General features: G+C 27.2%; 1 protein-coding gene and 1 long non-coding RNA gene across 2 annotated transcripts in view; one reads left to right on the top strand and one right to left on the bottom strand.

Moving 5' to 3' along the window:
• Positions 1–20,918: 20,918 nt before the first annotated feature.
• LOC135928165 (uncharacterized) lies at positions 20,919–21,598 on the bottom strand. The gene is made up of 4 exons (XR_010572249.1): positions 21,282–21,598; positions 21,183–21,245; positions 21,076–21,135; positions 20,919–21,032 (listed from the first exon to the last, which is right to left on the bottom strand). It is a non-coding gene; the product is annotated as an uncharacterized LOC135928165 (long non-coding RNA).
• The window catches only part of LOC135928164 (uncharacterized), a 34,113-nt gene continuing 32,517 nt past the window's right edge, over positions 21,325–22,920 (top strand). The window contains exons 1-3 of the mRNA XM_065464531.1: positions 21,325–21,603; positions 21,643–21,686; positions 21,723–21,828. Of these exons, the coding sequence (XP_065320603.1) occupies positions 21,517–21,603; positions 21,643–21,686; positions 21,723–21,828 (237 nt within the window). The 5' untranslated portion in view covers positions 21,325–21,516. The remainder of the gene's footprint in view (positions 21,604–21,642; positions 21,687–21,722; positions 21,829–22,920) is intronic.

The raw sequence follows: 22,920 nt of genomic DNA, 5'->3' as shown, positions 1-22,920 counted from the left end.
TAGTATGCAAAATATTTTAATTATATTCGAATTGTTTTAAAGATTTTTATCAATCACATTTGATTGATAAGTGTCAGTCATAATTTTTATGAACTTTAGTATATTGCCTTTTACAATATTTTTTAAATTTTTTAAGCTTATAAATTATAATGCCTAGAGCAAAATTAAACCCCATATACAATTATTTTACTTATAATATTATTAATGACACATCAAAATATAATATTGCTGATTGTCAAATAAATATGAAAGGTAATCATGGCGCAAATTTGGAGCGTCACATAAAAAGAAACCACCCTATAGAATTTAATAAAATTAAAATATCACAACAACAAATTCCTAATAAAATAAAAAAGCTTAAGATGCCATCAAACCAACAGACAATAGAAGAAGTATTTAAAGAACAAACTACTACATCAGTGAAGCTAAATAAAAAAATAATAATTGATGCTTGTACTTAGCTGGTAACTTTTAATGGTAGATCATTCACATTAATCGATGATAGTGGCTTTAGAAAAATTCTGGATCCTATATTAGAAGGTTTAGGTAATATTAAAATTAATTCCCAAAATATTCAATCGAATGTTGCAGAATTAGCCTTAGATATTCGGCAAAATATAATCAAAGAAATAAATGGTAAATTATTATCTCTAAAAATTGACTGTGTTACTCGTCTAGACAGGTCCATTATTGGGATTAATCTTCAGTACATTCAAAAAGCAAAAATTGTTCTGAGAACACTGGCAATGAAAGAAATTTTTGAACTCACTGCAGAAAATTTAAAACTCCTTCTAATAAAAGTATTAAATGATTATGAAATAAAAACATCACAACTGTACACTAAAACAACGGACAATGGGGCAAATCTAATTAAGATGGTAAAATTATTTATGGAGGATAGTGATGATGACAATCAATTGTCTGAAAATGATGAAGAAGAACAAATACAAAATATAGATAATTATGATATTTATACTAGTTTCACAAATGTACCTGATGACTTAGCAAGCAATCTTAATGATTCTCAATATGATATTATAAATATAAAATGTGCTTCTCATACCTTACAACTTGTGGTAGCTCATGCATTAAAATTGCTCCATTTCTAATATTATCATTAAAGCTCGTACTGCCTGCAAGAAGCTAAGGACAAAGTCGATATCAATCATACTAAAAAAATTAAACTTAAAAAGACCTATATTGGATTGTCACAGATGGTTACCAACCTATGACATGCTAGAGAGATTGAATGAATTAAAAGATATTTGTGAGGAGTTATCAGTATCATATAGTGAACTTTGTTTTACAACTCTGGAATGGAAAGCAATTATAGGGTTGGTAAATATACTAAAACCAATGAAAGTGCTACCATGAACTTACAACTTGAGCAGCTAACTTTAGGGGATTTTTATGGCATATGGCTGAAAGCTAAATTAGAAATTTCCATTTTTACTTCACTCTTTGCTGGTTCAATCATTGATGCTATGAATTTTAGAGAGAAGCAACTTTTAAACAACAATGCCTTTTTGTCATGCATATATCTAGATTTAAGGTATGTTTTAAAAATATTATATCTTATATAAATTTAATCAATAATTTTATTTATTTTAATTAATAATTTTATTTCACTTTATATATTTTTCTATCTATACATAAATATAATAAGATTTTTTTAATGATATTTTTAATTTTTATTATATAGATATCAAGGGCTTTTGACTGAAGAAGAAAAAACCAAAGCTAGAGAATATATTATTAAAATATGGCATAACATGGAATCGAACTTTGTTATAAGAGTGGAGGATTTTAGTGAAGGTGAATTCAACACCGGTTAATGGATCTTCATCTGAAGAGGACTTAGTAGAAAGTCTTCTTAAAAAAAAAGATGAGAACAAACAAAATCTCTTACAAAAATCGGAGAATATTAAAAATATTTTAGTTAATTTTTCTAAAGAACCTAGGTTAAATAAAATTATGAATATTTTAGACTATTGGAGAAATCAGAGTAATCGATACCCTGAATTATATAAATTGTCTGATATCATACTGGCAGTGCCAGCTACCCAAGTTAGTGTAGAAAGATGTTTTTCTACAATTAAATTTATACTATCCCCTTATAGATGTAATTTGAGTGTGATAAATCTTGAAAATATATTAATTGTACGGCTTAATAAAATTTTTTTAAATAAATAAAGTTATAAATATTGTTCATATTATAAAATTAATCATTGATATCTATTTGTTATATTTATAAATTAAATATTATTTTATATTATGCAATTAATAAAAATTTTTATTTTAATGATAAAAAAAATATTTTTCCCTATACATAATTCGAATGTAGGTTTGAATACAAAAATGTTCAAACCGGTTTATAGAGGTTCGAACCGAACCTTTATTTTTTACGAACCGAACCTGAACCTTGAACCGTTATTTTTATCCAAACCTGAACCTGCACCGATATTCGTTTCGGTTTGGATCCCTGCTAAATACCATAGATCAAAATCTAGGTTGAAATTTTGTTTGATTTGGTAGATGAGATTATGGATTCCAAAACAAAAAAGAAGAAGTCCTAATGAATCTCCTTGTTGGATACCTTCTTGGGATAAAATCTGAAAAGATCCATATGTAAGATCGGCTCGTTTTGAGCCGATTTTTAAAAACGGTTAACTTAATATTTCCTCCAGAATGGTATTATGCAAGCATGAAGATTTTGTTTGTAGGAGGAATAAAGGTTTGGACAACTATTAGCGAAATCTCGAGACTTGGGCAATATTTTTCTGCCAAAATATTGAGTTAGCCGTTTTTAAAAATCGGCTCAAAACGAGCTATATAACAACACTAATGTCAGAGGCTGAAAGCCATATGAGGATTCAATAAATTTAGAGTAACAGGGAAAGGTTTCATAGAAAAATTTAAAAAAAAGATACGATGTAGGCTATTGAAGGCATTTTTGAAATCTAGTTTACATATTACAGAGTCTGGTGGCGAGTTTTCTAAGTAAATTCTTAAGGTATGAGCCGCTATTTGGCAGCCGCCTTGATCCCAAAACCTAGTTGATAAGATTTTAAAATGTTGACAGCAATTATGATTTTGGCTATTAATCTTCTTAAAAAGGAGCCTACTGCAATGGGACGGGTACCACCATCTGGCTTGGATAAAGCAATAAAAAGGATTTGATGAGTTTGTATTGGGATGGCATTATGAATTATGTTATTACAAAAAGTTGTTAAAACCTTGATGACAGTTGATATTATTTTGCATTTGTGTGTTATATCATCTACTTGCTTTTTAACATTATGATTTTAGTTAATCATTTGAATAGTGTCAAAATTATCTATGTGTGATTTTATTTGTTCATGTAATGGGGTCTCTTTGTTAGCAGGACATATAAGACATTTGTGAGAAAAGGTTAATAAGTCTTCCCATGATTTTAAGCAATTAAAGTTATCATTTACTTTTGTGATAAGTTTTGTAACAATTTCTAATTATTTGGTAGATGTGTTAAAGTGGGTCCTTTTTTCCATTCAAAAAATCTTTCAAGAAAATCTGTGTTAATAGGGGGAGGATGAGGCTCAATAATATTTAATAAGGGTTTGGATATTGTTATAATTTCATTGGTTGGAGATTTTTGAAAGGAAGGACATGTTGACACTTTTTAATGTTTGTATAAAAGATTGGCCTTTGTCACCTATATTAATTTTGCACATTACAAATTGTTGACATTATTTCAAATGGTTTTTAACTGAATAATACATATTTTGAGCTTAATTGCATAATAGCTTTAATACAAAAAAATATTCGACTAACTATTTTATAAATGTAATCTAGTTACCAACCCCCCCCCCCCCCTACCCGTTTTCATAACCTTAAATTAAAATATCCTAAATATTTTGCCTAAAATTTCTTTTAATTGATAAAAAAATATTTTAGTGCATAAGAAATGACCATTGATGCCAAATTGCATTATGCTCAATTTTCTATACTTAAAATGATTAAAAAGATGATAATTTTTAAATAAAAGAATTAATATAATAAAATGATTACTTATATTTTTAGCAATAACCAGAAATGTGAATTAAAATTTTGGAGAAAATGGTACGAAATATTGATTTTTTATAACTATAATTTGATATAATAGCATATAAAACAAAGCGAGTTATTGACAAAATACCAAACAGCAAATATTAAAAATTAAAAATATGATTCAAAAGTTTTCAGTGGCCATTTTTGATGCATAAAAAATACTATTGAAAAATTATGATTCCAAAAGTTATCCATAGCGCGAAAGGGTTAAAAACGCGTTTTACGCGTGTTTTGCTTTATATATTTTTTTTAATTTTATTTTAATTTATATATTTTCAATGTTTTTTCATTTATGTCCTTCATTTTTGTTTATTGGATAAGTATCCTTAGCACCCGGCTGTCCAAGCCTGTCGATGACCGGGGTGTCATTTCTAAGCTCCGAAATTTATCCTATCATATGTTTTTACACATCAGTCATCGAAGAAAAACCGAAAAATTTTTACGTTCCTTACCAGGATCGATCCTGGGACCTTCTGTTTCCAAGCCTACATCATAACCCACTAGGCCACCCCGGCGATAGGAACAAAAAGCTATACATGGTTTTTCTCGATCTAGAAAAGGCCTTCGATAGAATCCCAAGAAAACTTATCTGGTAGGCGCTACGCCACAAAAAGGTTCCCGAAAAATATATAAGAATAATACAGGATATGTATATGGGCCATACAACAATGATCCGTAGCACAACTGGTACTTCAACAGGCTTCACAACAGCCGAGGAAGTTGATAAAGGGTCGGTCTCAGCCCACTTCTCTTCATAACAGTAATAGATGTATTAGCACAGTCTATACCACAAATAGTCCCGTGGAATATAACATTTGCAGATGATAATGTGAGACTTACCGAATCCAAGGATGAAATGAAAGAAAGACTAGTGAGCTGTATAAATATCCTAGAAAAGCAGGGACTAAAAGTAAATAGAGAAAAGACCGAGTATATGGTGATAGGAGGAGATGAAACAGAGAGCATTGATATAAAATGGCAGATATCGGCAATTGAAAGCTGTAAATATTTGGGCTCCACTATACAAACAAAAGGCTCAGAAAGAGATAAAGAGTAAAATTAATCAAGGGTGGTTAAAGTGGAGATCTTTATTTGGAGTGCTCTTTGACAAAAGAATCTCACACAAATTGAAGGGAAAAATTTACAGTTCCATAGTACAACCAACTATTTTATATAGTTCGGAAACATGGGCAACCAAAGAATCAGACGAGAGAAGTCTACAAACTATGGAAATTAGAATGCTGAGGATGATTGCTGGGGTAACAAGAAAGGATAAGGTGCGAAGTACAAGAATATTAGGAAGTTTAAAGGTAGTGCCCATTAAGACTAAGATAATGATAAACAGACTTATGTGGTATGGGCATACAATGAGAAGGCCTATGAACTACATAGGAAATAAGGTTGAGAGTTTGGAATTGATGGGTAAACGTAAAAGAGGAAGGCCAAAACTTCAATGGGGTAGAGCCAATATGAAGAAGTATAAATTAGATAAACGAGATAGTATGAATAACATAGGGTGGAGAGAGATATTGAAGGAACATACCACCAGAAAAGGTGAAAGCTAAAAGAGGAAAAAAAAAATTCAATGTTTTTTGGGGACTTATGAAAGTAGATATGTCAAATGTAGGGTATCAATCGATAGCTCAAAAAGAGATATTCTACTGGAGGTCAATCTCTCCCCCTTAATGGTAGAGTCTAGGTCTGGGGGGTGTCAGGAATATTTTTATCAAAACATAATATCGATATGGGTATCAAATAATAGCTAATTTTAATATCTTTTGACTGAAAGCATTCATTCTTGATGTGTATGACTTCTGGAAAGTGGATGAAGGGAGGAGGGGGGGATAAATTATTTTTTTTGATATGGGTATCAAATAAAAGGTAATCAATTTAAGCGGGCGAGTATAGGTTTTGGGGGGTCAGAAATATTTTTATCCAAACAAAATATAGATATGAATAGCTAATTTTAATATCTTTTGTCTAAAAGCATTCATTCTTAGTCTTAATAGGTATGACTTGGTCTAGGGGATGGATGGAGTGGGAGGGGGTGGTTAAAAGATAATTTTTTTTGGTATGGGTATTAAATAAAAGATAATTAAAATATTTTTTATTATAGCAATAATAATCACTTATAAGTGGGCGGGTCTAGGTCTTGGGGAGTAAGGAATATCTTTATCAACACAAAATATCGATATGAGTATCAAATAATAGATAATTTATATATCTTTTGACTAAAAGTATTTATTATTGGTCTATTTTGATTGTAATAATAATTATCACTCTAAGTAAGCAAATCTAGGTAATGGGGGGAGGGGGTTCAGGAATATTTGTATAAATTAAAAATAACGATATGGGTATCACATAAAGGGTAATTTAAATTTTCCATTATTTTAATAATAATTATTACTCAAAGTAGGCGGGTCTAGGCCGGAGGGGTCAGGAATATTCAATTGCATCAATTATCTCTTAGATTTATAGGTAGATATGATTTTAAAATTTTGACTGATTATAATTTCAGTGCAAATAATAATAGTATATAGTAAAGATAAATGAAAATAAAACATATTTAAATTAAATTTATTAACAAATTTCATTGCTGAACGAGAGTTGAGAGGCTTTAAATTATTTTTCATTCAATTGAAATGTTATAAGAAGGGTGAAAAAATTTTATTTATAAATTGCACAATTTTTTTGTTTTCAAAATATATTCCTCTTTCAAAAATAATTTAATTAAATTAACGTAATAAAAAAAAACAATTTTAAAAATTAGAATCTCCGTGATTCGCGGGAAATTTATGTTCAGTTGATATAAATCTTATGCTTGAGCCAAACAAACTCAGATTTAGAATCAATTAAATGAGGGCTGTTAGTATTTAATCATTGCTATACTGCAATATTGAGTGCAAAATCCTGAAATTTTATTCGTTATTAATATACTTTCATAGAAACTATTTCAAAAAGCTATAAAAACTTTGATTGAAATATTTCAATATTAGTTCTAACTTGTATTTTTAGATCGTTCTATAAAGCGAATAAATATCTAAAGTGCATTTCTTACAGATTTGAAACAGTATGTCAAAGATATTAATAGATAGTTGATATAAAAATAATTTATGCAGGATTATTTATTTAAATTAACATCTTATAAAACAAAAATTATGACTAAAAAATATGATTAATATATTTTATAAAATATAAATAAATTTTAAAAATGTTTGGTTTTTATATCTGCGGACTATTATGAATTATGTTTAAAGAAATACCCTCCCCGCTGCTATGAAAAGTAAAGTTTAATCATAATAGTAGAAAACATTATTTTAAGTCATAAATGTAATTATAATACATCTCACCTAAATTTTTACATCTTGAGCAATTCAAATCAAAGCATTCACGATTAGCAGGAAAAATATTCATCATTAATTTTGAACGAATAATTAAAAGCGATTTAGGAATTTTATTGATAATAGTATATTTACTGCCTATGAAAAATATCAAAATATATTTATAAAAAAAAATTGTGTAATTGTGGTAACATGCAAATTTACTAGATTACGAAACAGCCAGACAGGCAAATTACTTTTAAACAAAATTACGAAGCCCAAAGATATTCAAATCTACAAGATCGGTACAAATTGAGACTATGCAAATGTTGATTAAAGAAAAAGGATATATAAGGAGAAATTATGATGCGAAAGATGATGATTAAATTATGATTTTACGAACTTAATTTTTTTAATCTTTAATTTTTTATTTTTATTTTTATTAATTTTTTTTTATTATTTTTACTTTTATAATTTTGTTAATTTGATAATGTTATAATTTTGAATAAAGGATTAAATTATGATTTTACGAACTTAATTTTTTTAATCTTTAATTTTTAATTTTAATTTATATTAATTTATTTTGATTATGTTTTTATCTTATTATTTAATAAAGATTTAGTATCATTTTAGTTCTAACCTGTCTTTATTTGGCGAATATTATAGAAAAGTATATATAATCGAGGATATTAGTCTGATTTAGTATCATTTTAGTTCTAACCTTTCTTTATTTGACAACGGTTATAATCCCTCAATCTTTAAAAAAACATCAAAATGTTACAAAAATACCGTTATAAATTATTGTAAGAATATAATTGATAAAATATTCGTAAAAGAAATATAAGTAAATTTAGGAAATAAACCACCGTAAAAATTATATTAAAAAAAAGGAGTAAAAATAATATTCGTAAAAATTAACCTAAAAAATAAATATAAAGAATGAACGAACTATCATAAAAAATCATTCTTAAAGGAAAATAGTATATTATTAAAAAACATATAAAGAAACCAACTTAACAAATATATTTAACAAATAATATAAAATTAAAATACATCTCAAAAATATACATTAAAATAATATAAAAAATAATATAATGAAAAAACTTTAACCATCTTAAATATATTTAAAAAATAATATAACACATAACTTTATTATTTATTTATATCATCTCAAAAAATGAATATGGCTAAACTACACATCAAGATGACTAAACTACGCTTCGAGAAAATAAATGTTAGTTTTAGATGAATAAACTGCACATAATAATGTTATTTTTAGATGACTAAATTGCGCATCTATCAAATTAATGTTAATTTTAGAGAAGTAAACTATGCATTTAGCAAATAAAGTTATTTTTAGATGATTAAACTGCGCATCGAGCAAATTAATATTAATTTTTAGATGAATAAATTACGCTTCGAGCAAATTAATATTAATTTTAGATGACTTAACTACACTTTGAACAAATTAATGTTAATTTTGGATGACTAATATGCGCATCGAGCAACTTAATGGTAATTTAAGATGAGTAAACTACGCATTGCAATAATAGATGATTTAACTACTCTTTCAACATAATGTTAATTTTAGATGACTAAACTATGAATCGAGCTAATTAATATTATTTTTAGATGACTAAATTACGAATCGCTAATTAATATTATTCTTAGGACTAAACTATGCATCGAACAAATTAATGTTAATTTTAAATTTATTAAAGTAGGCATTGAGAAAATCTATGTTAATTTTAGATGATTAAATTATTCATTTAGCAAATCAATGTTAATTTTAGATAACCAAACTACGTATCTGGCAAATTAATGTTAATTTTAGATGACTAAACTATGCATAGAGCAAATTAATGTTAATTTTAGATGAATTAATTACGCTTCGAGCAAATTAAAATTAATTTTAGATGACTAAACAGTGCATTGAACAAATCAATGTTATAGATGACTTAACTCTTTGAACAAATTTATGTTAATTTTAGATCACTAAACTACGCATCAAGCAATTTAATGTTAATTTTAAATGACTAAGCTTTGTATGGAGAAAATCAATATGAATTTATTGTAATTTTTATTATATCTCAAGTAATTTCTGATAAATTATCCATACAATTATCAAAGATAAAAAAATTATTTTAATATTTAATTAGTTGTAGAAAGTATGTTGAGATTAGCAAGATCCCTAACACTCGCTTTATTAATCATGATTTAAATAAAATCACATCATAAATATTTGTAAAATTTATCATAAATATTTATAAAAATAACTAATTAAGATAGTTCAGAATTTGCTAAAAATTATTTGTCTTATTGAAATTTCTAAAGATTTCTAATGGTGCAGACTTCAAGAATATAATTTTTAAGTCAATTTATTGATATTTAAATTTAAAAAATATAATTATCACATAACTCAAAATAGTTTCCTATATATATTGACAATTTAATTTTAATGTCGTTTATAATAAATTGATCTTTTTAAAGTTAAAATATAAAATTGAACATTCGTTTTTTAAGTAAATTGATTTATATAATATAAAATATAAAATTTAATATTAGTTTATAAGCAAATTGATTTTTTAAAATATAAAAGTTGTTTTTAACAAAAAGAAAGAAAATGTAAAAAAAAAAACAATTTTTTAAAGTTAAGATAAAATACATGAGTGTCACTGTTTAACATTTCACACTTTTTTTTTATTTCTTATTTGCCCTCTGTCTATAATTTTTGTCGTTTGTCATTCTTGCTCGTTAACCCCTTCGTTGATCTTTTTTTTTTGTACGTTTTATCAATTTAGTTCCACACACAAAAAAAACTAATTTTGTTTTAAAATAAGGAAGAAAAAAAATTTATTATCAAATTTAATTCATCATAAAATTTTCAAATTTTCTAGGCAACACACTATTTCTAACTGGTCTTTGAACGTTGCGATTCTGATCATTCACTTGTACATTTTGGTTTCTTGGTTCATCACCTCCCCTTCTAAAATTAAATGTATAAGGTGATGCATTATTATTAACATTCGCTTTAAAAACTGTTGCACCATTAGAAGAAGGTTCAACATTAGTTGATCTTTTTTTTATTTGGTCCAAGTGTCTTTTTATAATTTTGTTCCTAGTATCTATCTCATACAACAAATTTCCGTTTTTGCGCATTATTGTACCTTTTTCCCAATTATTATCCTTAAAAGTTTTATACCATATGCTGTCTCCTATTTCTATATCCCTATCTATTGATATCTTGCGATTTAGTATATGATCTCTTTCATCCCTCGGTTTTATCAACTCCCATTTTGTCCTAATCATTCTGGAGAACATTACTTCGCTTGGTATTTTGTTGGTCGTTGCGTTGGGTGTATTACGATAATTAAAAAGAAACTTTTCTAGAGCTATGTCTACGTCTATTTTATTATTATTTTCCATATTCCTTTTCATATACGCTCACATTGGCCATTGGACTGTTGGTGGTGAGGTGCGGTGAGTAAGTGTTCGATTTCGTGATCTTCGCAAAATTTCTTAAATAATTTACTGGTAAAGTTAGTTCCATTATCACTGACTATTCTATTAGGTATACCAAATAAACTTATTATTTTCATCAATTCTTTAATCGTTGATTCCGTAGTTGTGTTTCTCATTCTCCTAATAATAGGAAATTTGCTGAAGGCGTCAACACATACCATAAAATTATTATCTTTGAACTCTGCAAAGTCTATGTGTACGCGCTCGAATACTTTCGTTGCTGTTTCCCATGGGTTTTGAATATTATGAGGATTGTCTGCGTATTTATTGCAAGCATCGCAATTCTTTACCTCCTGATCTATTTCTGCATTTAAACCAGGCCACCACAGATACTCTCTCGCTAATGATTTTGTTTTTCCAGCACCGAGATGCCCATTATGCAACTCTTGCAAAATCTCTTTTCTCATACCTTTCGGTATTATGATCTTATTCTCTTTAAAAAGGCAACCTTTGATTAAACTCAATTCCAATACCATATTTTTATACGTTTTGTTCTTTATCTGCTCATGATTCCTTATATCGTTGATTACTTCCATTAGTTCTTGATCAATATTAGTTTCTTTAACTATTCTTTTAAAATTTATTGGTGTGTCCCAAAAATTGTCATCAATTATTTCGTCATCTAACTTTTGTACCATCTCTTCTGTATTCATTAGTGGTAATCTGGACAAACAGTCTGGTACAATATTTCGTTTCCCGGGTCTGTGAACTATCGTAAAGTCATGCGCTCCCATAGCCAAGTTCCATTTTTGGAGTCGCATTGATATGGAAGAATTGTCCTTGAGTCCCTTCGTAAATATATACACGAGTGGCTTGTGGTCGGTAATTATTACAAATCTTGTGCCTATTAAATACTCCTGGAATTTTTTAACCGCGTAAATTACCGACAAAGCTTCTCTTTCGATATTGGTATAATTTAACTCTGATTTCAATAGTGCTCTTGACGCGAAAGCGATGGGTTTTTCTTTGCCATCACTCTCAATATGAAATAAGACTGCGCCTAAACCTTTCTTTGAAGCATCAGTTGCAATGTCCACTGGTAGATACGGGTTATAAAAATTTAACGTAGGCGGAGTGCTTATGAGTTTTTTTAGGTAATCAAAGCTTTCTTGATGTGTACTATCCAATGACCACTTGTCTTTATTTACTATTTTGTATAAGGGATCGGCGATGTCAGCAAAATTGCACAAAAATTTTCTATAATAGCTCGCCATCCCCAAAAAAGTTGCCAACTCTTCTTTTGTCTTAGGTTCCGGCATATTAGAAATAGCCTTTATTTTATCTGCGTTCGGATGAATTCCATTGTCATCTATATCGTGACCTAGAAACCGTAGTTTTTTCTTCAAAAATATACTTTTTGTGAAGTTTGGTGTAAGCCCATACTTTGATATTTTGTCAAATACCATTTTTATGTTGTTCACGTGAGTTTCATCGTCCTCCCCAGTAATCAATAAGTCATCAATATAAAACACGACGTCTTTCATGTTCCCGAAAATATTGTCCATAGTTTGTTGAAATATTGCTGATGAAGTTTTTAATCCAAACGGAAGTCTTGTAAACCTGAAATAGCCTTTATGTGTTGAAATAGTGAGAAAATCTCTTGATTCTTTGTGTATTGGAACTTGAAGAAATGCATTTTTAAAGTCGATCTTTGTAAATTTCTTGCCTTTCGATAACTTTGCTATAAGGTCATTGATGCGTGGAATTGGGTACTTGAAATCCTCTAACGCAGGATTAATAGTATTCTTGAAGTCAGCACATAGCCGAAGTGAACCATCGCTCTTGACAACAGGAGTGAGAGGACTGGCCCATCTTACCTCTTCAACAGGTTCGATTATTTTGTCGCTTATCCACTTCTGTAGTTCTTTTGTAACCAAGTCAATTCTTGAATAAGGTACACGCCTGGGAGGTATGATTTTCGGTGTAGCGCCTTGTTTTAGATGTAGTTTGACATAATTGCGTAGTATTGGTTTCTTGCTAAGTTTTGACTCGCATTGTTTGATCAGTTCTTGAATAGTATTGTCATAATCTTCTTCGACTAAGTTTACAAATCTATCTAGTATATTTCTAAAGACTGCTATCCAGGTCCTACCCAAAAGTGGAACCTTGTCACTCTGGACAACATAAGCATCTAATGTTTGGGTTTTGTCTTCGAACTTCGCTTTTACTTGGACAGTTCCTAACACCTTTATTGTTCTCCCATCATAGCCAGTTAATTTTGTGTCTGATTTATTTAATATTTTGATACCAATCTCTTTTGCAACATACATCGGTAGGATACTATACCTTGATCCGGTATCAATCTGCATCAAAATAGGCATGTCGTTCATCGTTAGCTTATTATCGGCATCCATATTGTTTATGTCTAAATTGTATAAATTATATTCTTTTCTTTCTAGTTTGTCATTATGATCTTCTTTTATCTCTTCTCTATTTACAGTGTTTACTTTATTTGTATATCGTGATTGATTATTGTCGTTGTTATGATATTTACAATTGCACATTTGATTTGTTCCTCGATTTCCAATATTATGATTATCGTTATATCTTTGAATACATCTTGAATCGTTATAATATCTGTTATATCTGTAATTATAATCATTATTAAATCTATTATTATTATAGTCATTTTTATTATAACTAGCTCTATTATCATATCTCGAAGAATTATTGTATAATCCTGGGTAATTTGCCCTAACGTTATTGTAGTTACCCGCATTATAGTTCTGATGCCTAGGGTTGTAATTATTTCCCTGATAATTATTTCTTTGAAAGTTGTTGTTTCTCGTAGTCTATAGTTGTCTGTTATCGTTATTTGATCGTGGATTATGTCTATCGTCGTATCTGACCACCTGTTTGTTTTCTTCAACTTTCATGCCTCTTTGTCTTTCCAAATGTTTTACGCTTGTTTCTTCTTCAGTCTTTTCACTTAAAGAAATGTTTTCAACTTTAGCTATTATATTTTCTTTTAATTCTGTCTCCTCAAAATCATCTCTTAAACTAAAGACTTCTGCTAACGTAATATTCTCTTTCAACGTAATTTTCTGCCTGATACTTCTGCTATTTGATGAAATTTTTACCTTTTCAATGACTCTACTATCGCTTAACGAACATTCATTTTGTAAAATACATAATCTACTTACCCAATTGATGTAACTTTTACTTTTACCTTGTACAGCTGCATTGAATAATAACAATTTCGAACTTGTAGATTTCCTCGGGTGTAATAACCTAAATTTTTTAATCAATATCAATGGATTGATGAAATCGGTAGGTGAACATATCGATTTGAGCTTGATGTATTCTTCGTCTGGTAGTCTTCTTGTGAAGGATCCTGCTTTTTCAATATCAGAGATCTGAGCATCGTTGAATATGTCTTCGAAACGACTTAGAAAAACATCGCCATTACCTGTGTATGTTGGAAATTCAATATTAATATTAACGTTATTATTTGAGGTCTGTTTCATAATTTATAATTTACAATATCCTTGAATTTTTCTATTTTATAGTATTGGATTTTATAAAAATTTTAAGAAGTTAATTTATATTTAATATTTTAGAAAATTTTAATTTAGGATACGCTGCCACCATGATTTTTCTAAAGATTTCTAATGATGCAGACTTCAAGAATATAATTTTTAAGTCAATTTATTGATATTTAAATTTTAAAAATATAATTATCACATAACTCAAAATAGTTTCCTATATATATTAACAATTTAATTTTAATGTCGTTTATAATAAATTGATCTTTTTAAAGTTAAAATATAAAATTGAACATTCGTTTTTTAAGTAAATTGATTTATATAATATAAAATATAAAATTTAATATTAGTTTATAAGCAAATTGATTTTTTAAAATGTAAAAGTTGTTTTTAACAAAAAGAAAGAAACAATTCTTATTACATTTGAAATATTTTAAGTTACGCCATAAATAGCTTAAGGATGTAAATAAAAAACTATTTTTTAAAGTTAAGATAAAATACATGAGTGTCACTGTTTAACACTTATAAACATTTTCCAAATTTAATATAAAAAATTTATAATATTCAAAATATTTTTAGCATATAGATGGACAGTTTAAGATATATTTTAGAATAAATTTATATATCCTAGTGTTATACATTTTAAAATGGGTTCTACTGTTCAACTTCTCCAGTCTTTTCTTTTCCACTGCCAATCTTCTAAAAAGTTTCAAATGGTATACCACTCATTACTAATACCAAATATTTTAAACTAAACTCATGTTAAAAAAATGAAAGAAGAAAAAATAATAACAATATTAATTTATACTAGATACTATGGTTTTAGAACTTTATTTTAATAGCAAAAAATTTTTACTAGGCTTAAAACAAAGTTTGTAAATTTTAAAAAAATTTTAAATTACTTCTTGGATTAAAATAGAATGAAAATGACAACTTATTACTAGACCAAAACTTTCTACTAGGCTCAAAACAAAAAAAATATATTTTTTTAATATTTCTATATTTAACGTAAATAAAAATCTCTCTATGAAACCAAAAGTTTTAGAAAATCATTCTAGTATCAAAGACTTTTAACTAGACTTAAAACAACTTTTAAAAAATTTTCATAATTTTTTCCTCGTGGGGTAAAATATAATGGTAGTGTTAATTTATTGCTGGACAAAATAGTTAGAATATCATTTTAGCAGGCGCGTACGCAGCGGGGGTGGAAAACAAATACCCCCCCCCCCCCTAAAGCCAAAAAATGCAGATGCCGGATATATTTTTCAAAAATATTACTGTTTATATTAATTTATATTTGTTAATATTTATTCCTATCTCATATTAAATATATATTTAATTACATTTATTATCACATTCTTCAACTAAGTTATTTTATCAATTAATTTTGATTTCAAGTTTTCCGGCGATATATCTTATTATTTTCAAATTTTTAGTGGCGTAATATTTATTTACCATTTTCAAATTTCTAATCAAATAATAATTATTCTGAAATTGTTTAACAGGGAGAAAGAAATTGCAACCTTGTCCAACGAGATAGAGTCTCCGCCATCAAGCAGTAACAGCTTTTATAGAGTTAGAAGAGCCGATTATTTGCGATTACTGAAATATTACAATGGCCTGAAGGAAATATTTCCTCAGAAGCAAGAAAATTATTGGATTCAATGCTTATTCCAAAATAATTTTTTTCTCATTAGAATGTATTATTTAATTATACAACTATTTTGTGTATTACTTTCAAAAACATGACAATGACTAGATTAAGAAGATGAGAATAGCGGAGAGCATTTTATTAGAATTCAATGAAATTAGGGCTAATGTTGATGAAGAATTTCATATTTTAATGTTATTGTTAAGTCAAAAGCAGAGCTATACGTGTTTAATATTTATCTCCCTCGATTTGCGGCAAGGCAAGCTCGTAATTAAAACAATAATATAGGATCAGTGTAGAAGGGTATATCTTTGATACAGATACATTTATGACCCAAATAAATGAATGGTTTTTAATTCATCATGCAGCACTTACCAATCTGCAAATATTACTTACATAAAAGCCTTCCCAACATTTTTCAGATGGTGATAGAAAAAAAAATATTTGTTGGATTTTTATCTTGAAGATCATAAAGTATCTTATGATGCCTTATTAGCTGAATAACTATGTTTATAAGATTAACTATAGTTGATATGGTCCCAAAAAATGCTATGGATGCTCTGCATTATTTCAAACACATTTAAGATTATATTCCCAATGTATTAAAAGGGTTTTTATATATTAGCAACTCTTCCCATTAGTAAACTAACGAGAGAACATTCTCTTTTTTAAGAAGAATAACAGAGCCCTGCAGAGGTATCCGGATTTATTTTAAAATTTTTAGGGCCCAGCTCGGGTTTTTTTTAAATAAAATTTTAAGGCCCGACCCGGTTTTTTAAAAATAAATTATATTTATTTTTGATTTTTATAGCTATATCGATTTCAAATATAGGCTTTTTTAAAATATACAGCCCGGCCCTGATATTTTTTTTAAAAAAATTTTCAGGCAGGGCCTGGGTGTTTTTTTAAGAAAATTAAGGCCCATTATATTTAGATAAATTAAAATACGGTCCGGTCGGGGATACCAAGAAGTACAACTTCTGAAAGTAGATTGAAAGGTTTGGATGAATATTCATAGGCATTTGACGACAAGCATATTTTACATTGTAAATATATAACATACAAAATACAATTATTCCTAAGAAACTTTTTTTGTATTAATTTATATTTCTAACATTTAAATTTTTTATACTTTATATATAAAAAGGCTCAAAAAATTCAAATTTCTATTTTGGGTCTTTTAAGTGATTCTGTGCATATAATTTTTTTAACACAAAGATGAAAAAGAAAGCTAAACTTAATTTCGAAAAATCTAAATTAAAAACTACTAAAACTAGCCTTCCAAGTCTAATACTAATACAAGGAAAGTTTACCAAAACTCAAAATAATCAATTCAAAATATATATAAAAATTCTGGTACAAATTAATAATCCTTTTATTTTAAAATTAAGAGAACCAAAATAAACAAATCATTTTTTTAAAGACCCAAGAATAATTTTATTGTAAAGTTTTTTTTGAGAAAATTCTATAATAATCATAAATATTCAATTCATTTATGAAAAAACGAAGAATGAATTCATGTTAAAAAAAACGATAAAAAATTTATCACAAATAGGATTGACATTTAATAAAAATATTCATATCAACAAAAAATATCTTACAAACTAGGTCACCCCCCAGACCAAATTCCTGCGTACGCGATGGCATTTTAGTATCAAAAACTTTTAACTAGACTTAGTGCAATTTTTTCATCGAGGAGTAAAATATAATGGTAGTGCTAATTTATTAGCAGATAAAATGGTTTTAAAATATCTTTTTAGTATCAAAACTTTTAAGACTTAAAAATAATTTTAAAAAAAATTCATATATTTTTCCCTATTGGGGTAAAATATAATGGCAGTGCCAATTTATTAATAGATCCAAAGGTTTTGAACATATTTCTAGTATCAAAAATTTTTACTAGATTTAAAACAAAGTTTTTCAAATTTTTCATAATTATTTTTTCTAGTGAAGTAAAACATGATGACTGTAACAATTAATTACTAAACCCAAAGATTTTAGAACATCTTTTTAGTATCAAAAACTTTTAACTAGACTTAAAACAAAATTTTAAAAATTTTCATAATTTTTTTTTCCTCGTGTACGAAAATATAATGTCAGTGCCAATTTATTACTTGAGCCATTAGGAACATTTTTTAAGTATCAAAACTTTTAACTAGGCTTAAAACAAAATTTAAAAAAAAATTTCATAATTTTTTCCCTCATGGAATAAAATATAATGGCAATGCTAATTTATTACTAGATCCAAAGGTTCCCAAAGGTTATAGATCTTTCAAATAATGAAAACTTTTAACTAAGCTTAAAACAAATTTCAAAAAATTTACATATTTATTTTTCCTGGGTGTAGTAAATGGCAGTGCCAATTTATTACTAGTCCCAATTATTTTATAACATCTTTTTGCATATATTTATTTATAAATAAACGATGTATTTTACCTCATCTCGCTATTGTCGTTGTTTTTTAATTTTAATTGTCATTTATTTTTGCCATTTTAATTTTTATATTAATTGGCAGTATTCTCTACACTTAATTTTTTTGGTATTATTGTTATTATTATTATTATTATTACTTAGTAGCGACGAGTGTAAAAGCCATAAAGGCCAATGCACTCAGCTGAATTCTGCTCTTGCGTTCCTTGATAATGAGGGAGTAAGTAAAATTCAGCCACAAGTCCGAGAGTTAAAACAAATTATTAAAAAAATGGTAATTTTTTCCCTCTTGGAGTAAAATATAATAGCAGTGCCAATTTATTATACAAAGGTTTTAGAATATCTTTATAGTATCAAAAACCTTTAACTAGATTTAAAACAAATTTATAAAAAAAATTTATTAAATGGAAATATTAATTTATTACGACCAAAAAGTTTTAGAACATCTTTATAGTATCAAAATCTTATAACTAGGCTTAAAACAAAGTTTACAAAATTTTCTTATCCTCATGCAATAAAATATAATAGCAGTGTCAATTTATTTATAGACCCAAATGTTTTAAAACATCTTTCTAGTATCAAAAACTTTTAACTAGGCTTAAAACAAAGTTTTAAAAAAATTTCGTATTTTTCCTTTTGGACTTAATTATAATGGCAGTGCCAATTTATTACTAGACCCAATGGTTTTAGAACTTCTTTCTAGTATCAAAAATTTTAACCAGGCCTAAAACATAGTTTTAAAATAATTCATAATTCTTTTCCTGGTTGAATAAAATATAATAGCAGTGCCAATTTATTACTAGAACCAAAGATTTTAGAACATCTTTCTAATATCAAAAACTCTAAACCCGGATTAAAACAAACTAGTTTAATATTTTTTGCTGACATAGTCAGCCGACCCATCCGGCAGACACGATGGATCGACTCACGAGGCGCATTGGGTCGGGTCTGATCTATGGTTAAATATGTTGGCTCGCGTTTAAGGTCGTTTCTTCGGCTCAACATTGCTGGATTTTCGGCCAAACCGACCCGACCTGCAATTTAACAACACTTCTCTACACCATATATATTTTCCCTTTCTTATATAAATCAATTTCATACTTATGTTCATTCATACTGACACTTTAATATAATATAATGTATAATAATATATATTATGAGATACATGACTTAGATAATTTAAAAATCTAGCAGCCAAATTTTTTTTTAAATTTTCTACTTTAAAAAAGCTAATAAACTTGTTGGACTTAAGATGGCCTGATTAGCAAACGTGTATTTGGGAAATGACCATGTAAAAAAAAAATTATGAATACTCCTAAATTTAATATATCAAAAGGTTTTGATTCTTTCATTGAATTTTAAATATGAAGAATTCAAAATTTTCAGAAATTTTTTTTGAAATGTGAAAACTTCCGGTGGAAAATTTGAAGTGATAAAACGGTAAATATTATTTTATTTTAATCATATTTATTTACAGATTCTATGAACATTATATCTCAATATTGATAGTAATAATAACTTACACTAAAGAAATTAAGCTTAAAATCAGCCATCACCCACCTTTAAAGTAATTAAATTATACTGTAATTCTCGGGTATAGGCTTTTTCTTTGTCCCACTCCTTTTAAATTATAACATATAGAGGTTTAAGTAACATTTTCGAAAGGTTGTGCCTACAAGTACGTGCGGCTTGCCCACAAACGGGAGGGCTCCTCATATTTTTACTTTTATACCCAAATTAAATTGTTCCAATTAGATGGAAATGAGGAAAACCTAGCGTAGCTCTGTTGTGTATTCAACGTTAGAGGGCGATGCGCTATATATCACGTATCACGTAATATATCAAAATGTTGCAATCAGTTTTTCGCCCATTTAACTTAAAATTTGTTTAACCAATACTTATAAATGATTGGTCTGATTAGCAATTATGATATTTGGAATATTGAATTATGATTTAATTATAAAACAATGTTTAAACTAATATAAATTTCAAAATTACTGATTAAAAAAAATTAACCGTAGTGAGGGTCCACCTCTTCGTATGAACATTTATGAAAAAACGTCAAATGACCTAAAATGGCCACAAATATATTTGAAGCGATTATAAATTTGTATAATTTTGAAACGTTGTAACAGATTTGACAAATAAATTAAAAAATGCTTTTTATTTTAAATTAAATTTAAATAAATAAATGGTAATTAATATTTATATTAATACAAGAACAGTATATACTAAAAAATAAATTGCAGATAATTTACAATATTTTAGCAAACTCTTAATACTCAAGATCTATTAATATAAAATAGACACCACAATTTTATTATAAATATATTTTTGATATAATATTAATAAAATAGATATCAAATATCTCATAATAAAAATTTTAATTAATATATAAAAATGCAATCTCCTTTTTTTTTGCATGATGATGTATAAATTGAATTAAATATTTGTTAGAATAGATAATATTTTTGTTGTATTTTGATTTAATCAAATTATATTGAACCATTTGATTGTTAGAATTGTTTTGAATAATAGCTTTGTTTAAAAATGTTATAAATATCTAAAAGATACTATTTACTTGGACTAATGGTATTTTTGTTATGGGCATCTATTTCCTCCAAGACCTCTTGGTTCATAACTTTGTTAAAAAATAGTTATACCAATATAATTAAAATTTACTAATACTATTTGTGTTATCCAAAACCGGACTATTTGTGTTATCCAAAACTGGACCTTGTAGATTAATAGCTTTGAAAAATTATTGTAAATATTAATTTGTTTTACTTATACATTTTTGGGAATCTTCAAGATTTTCTTGGGAATCTTGGCAATACGACAAAACGCCTAATTCATAATCTTCATACGAATTGGAGGGACGATACCGATTTTTTAATATATTTATGACCAATAAAGTCAAATAAATCAGTTGTGCAAATGACAATTATATGAGTTGAACCCAAATCAAAGAATAATTTAAATTGAACCTGACTAAACCCATTCCTTTTGGTCACTTAAATATATGCCTAATTATACATCAGGTGATATAACGAAATCGTTATTTGGATATGTCGATAATAAAACAACTCTTTCTGAAATTTTTTCAAAGGTTATATTTTTATTATATTATAATAAATTTTTTTAATAGGCTAAGGTTTTAAAAGAGCCTATAGATGTAACGAATCAAAAAAAGTTTTTACAAATATAGAGATTAATTAATTTTATTAGACTAAAGAAACATGCTAAGAAAATTATTCTCTGTGATAATACAAGTGTGGATAATGTCGCCTTTACATTATTTGTTGGAAATATACCTAAAGAGACATCAAAAAAAGTTTATCATTTTTATTATAAATCATATAGATATATTTTGAATATATACAAATTATGTTTTTTAAATTTTTTTATAAACTGCATACTTTTATATAAAGCTCAGACCTATGATTTTATTGAATCTTTACAAAACATATAGAATTAAGGGGGCAGCTTCAGAGTTTTTTTTATTAAATCTTTACAAAACCTATAAAATTAATGGGACAGCTTCAGTGTTTTTTTTATAAACTTTTATATAAATATTTTTTTTATAGAATCATGTTTTTACATTTTAATTTTAACAATTTTTTTTGAAATTTAGAATTAATACTATTTTTAAGAATATAGATTTATTATTATACTTTTTATCCCCCATAAATGCATAGAAATTAATTCAATAATAAACTAAATTTATGACATATATTTATTATGTTATTGAATAATCATTCTATTTATTTTGAGAATTATACACCTAGTAGAGAATAAATATATATAAATAAATGCTTTATAAAGATTTTATGTTATCAAAATAATACATTATAAAAAGAAAATTAATTTAAAATTGGAATCTGTCAAACCCCATATGAAGGCAGATATCTTAGTGAAGAACTGAACTGAAAAGCAAAGACCAGTCCAGACTAAAGACAAGTTCAGAGGCCATAAAAAATTTTTATATTTAAAAAAAAATTCTGTGCTTATTAATATTTTATATCATAAATATATACATGATTAAATAATTATTATTGAAAATGCACTGACTAGAGATCTGCACATCCTGCATTTGGGCTTGGTCAGGAGGGGGGGGGGGTTACTTCAAAAAATAATTTAAGATCAGGCTCGGTTGAGCCTAATATTTTTTAAAAATATTGTTAAGTTGTATGGACAAATAATTTTTTCTAAAATGACCTTAGAAAATGGACCAATAGCTATTGGCCTGGTCTGGATTCTGTCTAATACCAATAGGACTGAATAATTTACACATCCGAAAAATTTGAGGAAAACCAACTTGTCAAATGTTTATGGACCAAGCTGACTAAGAAGTTCGTAAATGTTTTTAATGTTACTATGCAAATTTATGACTTTTTCCTTCACAAAAGATTATTATGTGCTGGGC

This window comes from Gordionus sp. m RMFG-2023, chromosome 4 (genome assembly GCF_954871325.1).
Source record: "Gordionus sp. m RMFG-2023 chromosome 4, tfGorSpeb1-WG-v2, whole genome shotgun sequence".
In the NCBI taxonomy this organism is placed as follows: Eukaryota; Metazoa; Nematomorpha; class Gordioida; order Chordodea; family Parachordodidae; genus Gordionus; species Gordionus sp. m RMFG-2023.
This window is presented reverse-complemented; position numbering and strand designations above follow the sequence as displayed.